The sequence below is a fragment of the Aedes albopictus genome, chromosome 2 (assembly GCF_035046485.1).
Source record: "Aedes albopictus strain Foshan chromosome 2, AalbF5, whole genome shotgun sequence".
Classification (NCBI taxonomy): domain Eukaryota; kingdom Metazoa; phylum Arthropoda; class Insecta; order Diptera; family Culicidae; genus Aedes; species Aedes albopictus.
In genome coordinates, this window is record NC_085137.1 from 37,429,572 (window position 1) to 37,434,783 (window position 5,212).

General features: G+C 41.1%; 1 protein-coding gene across 1 annotated transcript; it reads right to left on the reverse strand.

Moving 5' to 3' along the window:
• Positions 1-2,251: 2,251 nt before the first annotated feature.
• On the reverse strand, positions 2,252-3,523 carry LOC134286017 (uncharacterized). The gene has a single exon (XM_062847576.1). It carries the CDS (start codon positions 3,521-3,523, stop codon positions 2,252-2,254), a length of 1,272 nt encoding a protein of 423 aa, XP_062703560.1.
• Between the last annotated feature and the right edge of the window lie 1,689 nt (positions 3,524-5,212).

Here is a 5,212-nt window from a genome sequence, read left to right on the forward strand (position 1 = left end):
ATTTTAGGAAGTACTTTTGAATGAATCTCTGGGGGAATATTCGAATGAAACCTAGGGAAATTCTTGAAGAAATTCCAGGACCTTTTTTTTAATTTCTGAAAGCATTCTTTAAGAAATATGTGGTCGTATTTCTGAAAAATAATCCTGAATACCTAGAGAAACGCAAAGACAAGCGTCTGCAAATATCCCTAGGAAAAGCTCTTGATAAAGGAGATTCAGTAGGAATTCCTAGGAATTATTGTTGAAAAAATAATGCTTTTAACCCTTCAGCACACGCGCTGTTGTAAAAAGTACAACACTTCCAAAAAACCTCACTCATCGTATACAGCGCGAGCGCGGTGCAGTTTCGGTTGTTTGATGGCGCGCGTCCTGAATGGTTAATGAACCCGTGGAGAAATTGGATTGGAGCTATCCTTAGAGGAAGTAACGGATAAATTTTTGGGATAATATCTGGAATATCTGGGAGGATTTTCGGCGTGGCAGTCGCAATTGCAATCAAACGATCAAATATTCTCCTTCATCCGACGTTTCGATGTGTATTACATCTTCTTCAGGGAATTAGGGGTGTTAATCGCTTTCGTTTTGAAAGGCTTTGTGGAAGCATAATCCGTCCGAAAAACTATTTAAAAAACGTTGGAATCGACTTCTTGAACACTAGTTATGTTTTTGCCGAATTCGGTTCGCACTTCTAACAACACTACTAACGGCCTCCCAGGTGTCCAGATACCTCAGTCGAAAGCTGCCTCCAAATATCTGGAATATCTGGAGCGGATTCTGATGGAATCCTGGAACTCATGCAAGAATCTGCAATGAGATTACTGAAAGTAATATTGTAAGAATCTCTGCAAGATTTTGGGATAAATTTCTGATGTAATTTCTGTGCATATTCATGTGGATATGTTCAATGGAACTCGTAGAACAATTAGTAAACAAATATCTGTAGGATTTTCTGAAATAAAAAATACCTCAACGAATTTCTGAGGGACTATTTGGATTTTTTTTTCTGAAGAAATTTACGGAAGATTTTTAAAGAACCTTCTTTGGAAAGATAACCCTTTGAAAAAATTTGAAGGAATCACTGGATTACGAATGCATTTAAAAATGATTCTCAAACATTTTTTTTAAATCTGTGGTTTAAAAGGAACAGTACTTAACCCGATTTTCTTTTTACTTTCTAAATCTGTTATTGGTGGAATTTGAGAACAAGCCCATAGAAATAGATTTAAAAAAATTCTTGGTGAGGCAATATTTGAACAAGAGAGATTTTTTTTTAATTCCTTAAAAAAATCTAGAAAAAAAATAACCGGAGGAGTTTCTGAAAGAAACCTTGGTAGATTTTGAGATCGGATTCCTGTAGTAATTTCTGAAAGAATTATTGCAGACACGTGCACAGTGAAGGCGAAAAGGTATTTTGAAAATGCAAGATGTTCTAAAATAAGGGATTAATGAAAGATTTTCTAAAGAAATCAATGGAGCAATATCGGAAAAAATCCAGAGAGGTTTTATAAAAATGTTACTGAAATAATTTCTAGGGTAATCTCAAGAATGCTTCGGTGAAAATACTGAAAAAATCTTAGGATTTTCTTACAGAATCAAAGGAAGAATTCCTGAAGCATTTCTCATTGAAATCTTCGAAGGCAATCATGACAGACATTCATCACAACTCCCTGGATGAATTTCTGAAGGTATGAGAAACTGAAGAAATCCTTGAAGACATTTTCCTTACGAAACTTTGATAAACTTTTGGTGTTCCCAAATTTTCGGGAGGTTATAATTGCCCTTCACAAGGTCGATTTTCGTCGAAGCAAATCACAACTTCAGATGTTAGTTGTAACGTAGCTTTTGCTGCAATTTTATTTTTCGTTTTAGTTTTAGTGTAATTCATTAGTTATAAGATTTGTACTCACATAAATCGGTTTGCATGTGTAGATTTAAGGACAATTTTCCCGTACTTTTCGTGTTTCGTGTGTTCCTGCATGATACATTTTAATTTAGATTAAGCTCTAACAATAGAAATAAGGAACTTACTTTTTTGCATGAACCACTAACACTTTTAAATTAAGAACAATCAGTTTTAAGTAATTAACAAACTTGCTTGTCGATTAGCTATAGGAGATTAGGATCAATAATTAATTATAACAATTTACATGATAATTAACTTGGAAATTTCACCTTAGCGAGTTTAGCAAGTTCAACGTGTTTTACTTTAATAATAGCTAATTCATTGCATGACATTCAATTGACACATCTGTCACTTATGCCCTGTCATCCTGACAAAGCTGTCAACGGCCGGTCCGGCCGTCACGGTATCGTGACCAACAGTGCTGCCAGTACCAACACTCTCTCCCCCGTAACACTGGCCACCAGGTCCAGTTTTACCAGCATCTATCTCTAATACCGCCAGCCTAGCCACAGGCCTGCGCACAAGCCCCCTCGCAGTTTGTATCATAGCTTGCCGAATCCTCCCATCTGCCCCCTTGATTGCTTGCACTACTCGACCTCTTGTCCACTCATTCCTTCGTCCATCACCAACTACCAGCACTAACTGTCCTTCAGCTATAGGATCCACCTCGCCACACCACGTCGGTCGCTTAGTCAGCGTGGGTAGGTACTCCCTTATCCACCTTCTCCAGAATACGTCTAGCTGATGCTGCAGCTGATGCCACGACGATCTTAAAGCTTCGGCTGGATCTGTTGCTTCAGCTATCGGCTGCCGGACTCCGCTTGAGTTGCCGAGCAGGAAGTGGTTCGGTGTTATTGCCTCGTTTTCTTCCGACGTCAACGGCAGATAGGTTAGAGGTCGGCTGTTCACTATCGATTCGGCCTCCACCATAAAGGTGACCAACGCTTCGTCGTCCAGCTTGCGGCTGTTGTTGTACGCCGTCTCAGCAGCAACTTTGATGGAGCGAACCATCCGCTCCCATGCCCCGCCCATGTGCGGAGTGCCAGGCGGGTTAAACACCCACTTGGTAGCAGTTCCCGTGAAAGTGACGGCTAGTTGCTCTACTTGCTCCTTCAACAGTCTAGCGGCACCCAGGAAATTTGTGCCGTTGTCCGAGTAGATTTCGGCTGGCGCTCCTCTGCGGCAGACGAACCGTCGGATACATTTGATGCAGGAGTCCGTGGTCAAATTATGCGCCACTTCTACGTGCACCGCTCTTATCGTTAGGCACGTGAATACAGCAATCCAGCGTTTCGCGTTGCTCCTTCCGATCTTTACTGTCAGTGGTCCAAAGAAGTCCAGACCCGTGTACGTGAAGGGTTTTACAAAGGATGCCATCCGAGCCAGCGGTAACGGTGCCATGCGAGGAATCTTCGGTGAACACTTGTAGACTCGACACCATTGACAAATCTTGGCCAAACTGCTTACCGCCGTCCGGAGTCGTGGAACGTAGTATCGTTGACGGACTTCGTTGACTACTGTTTCGGTATTCCCATGACGGTATTTACGGTGGTAGTGATCCAGCAGTAGAGTAGTCAGCGCATGTTTTCTTTTATTTTTATTTATTAAAATTACATTCATCGGATTTTATATCCTAGTGAACATTACTAATTAGAACATTTATAAAAATTAAAACTAATATTCATTGTAAATTTAGAGCAAGAACCTTGTCCCTAAAGCTGGCTAACGACATGTTAAAATTAAAAAGCTGCTGCACTTTATTGAATTCGTTAATCATCGCAGGAAACGGCGCGTAACTTCCATAGTTAGTTCTATGCAGACTGGGGCGCAGGAGAGTGTGATTACGAAGAGCCCTTGGAGGAGCATAAACAGGAAGTAAGGAAAGAAGCGTACAAGAATCAATGTCTCCTTTCAAAAGCTTGGCAACAAAAATTGCTTGGTTCACGTGACGTCGGTGCTCTAATGTATCCAGGTTGAGTAACCGGCAACGATCTCGGTAGGGCGGTAAATTGACTGGGTCCCTCCATGGTAGGTTAGCGAGGGCATGTCGAAGAAAACGTTTTTGGATGCCTTCGATACGTTGAATCCATGTAGACTGATACGGAGTCCATACAACATCAGCAGTTTCGACTATCGATCGTACAAGTGAGCAAAATAGAGATTTCAAACAATAGGGATCCTTGAATTCACGAGAAATTTTGAAAATAAAACCAAGCTGGCGGTTGGCCTTATCAATGACAAAGCTCCTTTGCTGATTAAATGTGAGATTACTGTCCAACAAGACCCCCAGATCTCTTACAACTGATGATCTTTCAAGTGGAATGTCATTTATCTTATAGTTAAATATCACAGGGTTCAACTTCCTATGGAACGAGATCACTGAACATTTACAAATGCTCAGCGACATATGATTGCGTGAACACCAAGCAGCAAATTCATTCAGTAAAGTTTGCAGCAATAGGCAGTCGTTTTTACTCCGAATGACGACGTAGATTTTAAGGTCATCAGCAAACAGTAGTCTGCAGCCATGAGGAAGAATATTCGTGACGTCATTGAAGAAAATGGAGAACAATAATGGCCCTAGATTGCTTCCTTGGGGAACTCCTGATGTGCATGAGAATTCCCGCGAACAGCAAGATCCAATTCTTACTCGAAGTTTACGCCCAACCAGGTAGCTTTTAAGCCACATCACAAAATTATCAGATGCGCCAATTTTCCTGATTTTCTCCAGAAGAATGTGATGATTGATCCGGTCGAAGGCGGCGGTGAGGTCGGTGTAAACCGCATCAACTTGCAGTCCTTGCTCAATACTGGTGAGGCACGTGGTAGTAAATTCAACCAGGTTCGATGTTACAGATCTTCGTGGAAAGAAGCCGTGTTGGTCGGACGAAATGTATTGTTTAACTTTAAAAAACAAGTACTCATTTACGACTATCTCGAAGATCTTAGACCCAGCACTCAATGAAGTTATCCCACGATAGTTGGAGATGTCCCTTTTCGATCCTTTTTTAAATACTGGAAACAAGATGGAGCTTTTCCAAACCTCTGGAAACTTACGTTGCCTCAAAGATAGGTTAAAAATAAACCGTATCGGCGCGAGAAGGCACTCGGCACACTTCTTATAGATTACCGCAGGGATACCATCCGGACCAGGTTTATAGGAACTTTTCAACTTGTCTGTAGCGCGTACGATCATCGAGTCAGTTACTTCAAAAACATCAATATCCACAGCGTCTGTAGCAACATTATTGGTTGCTTGTTTCAGTTCAAAATCGGTACATGATGTATTGTTGAACACACTACAGAACC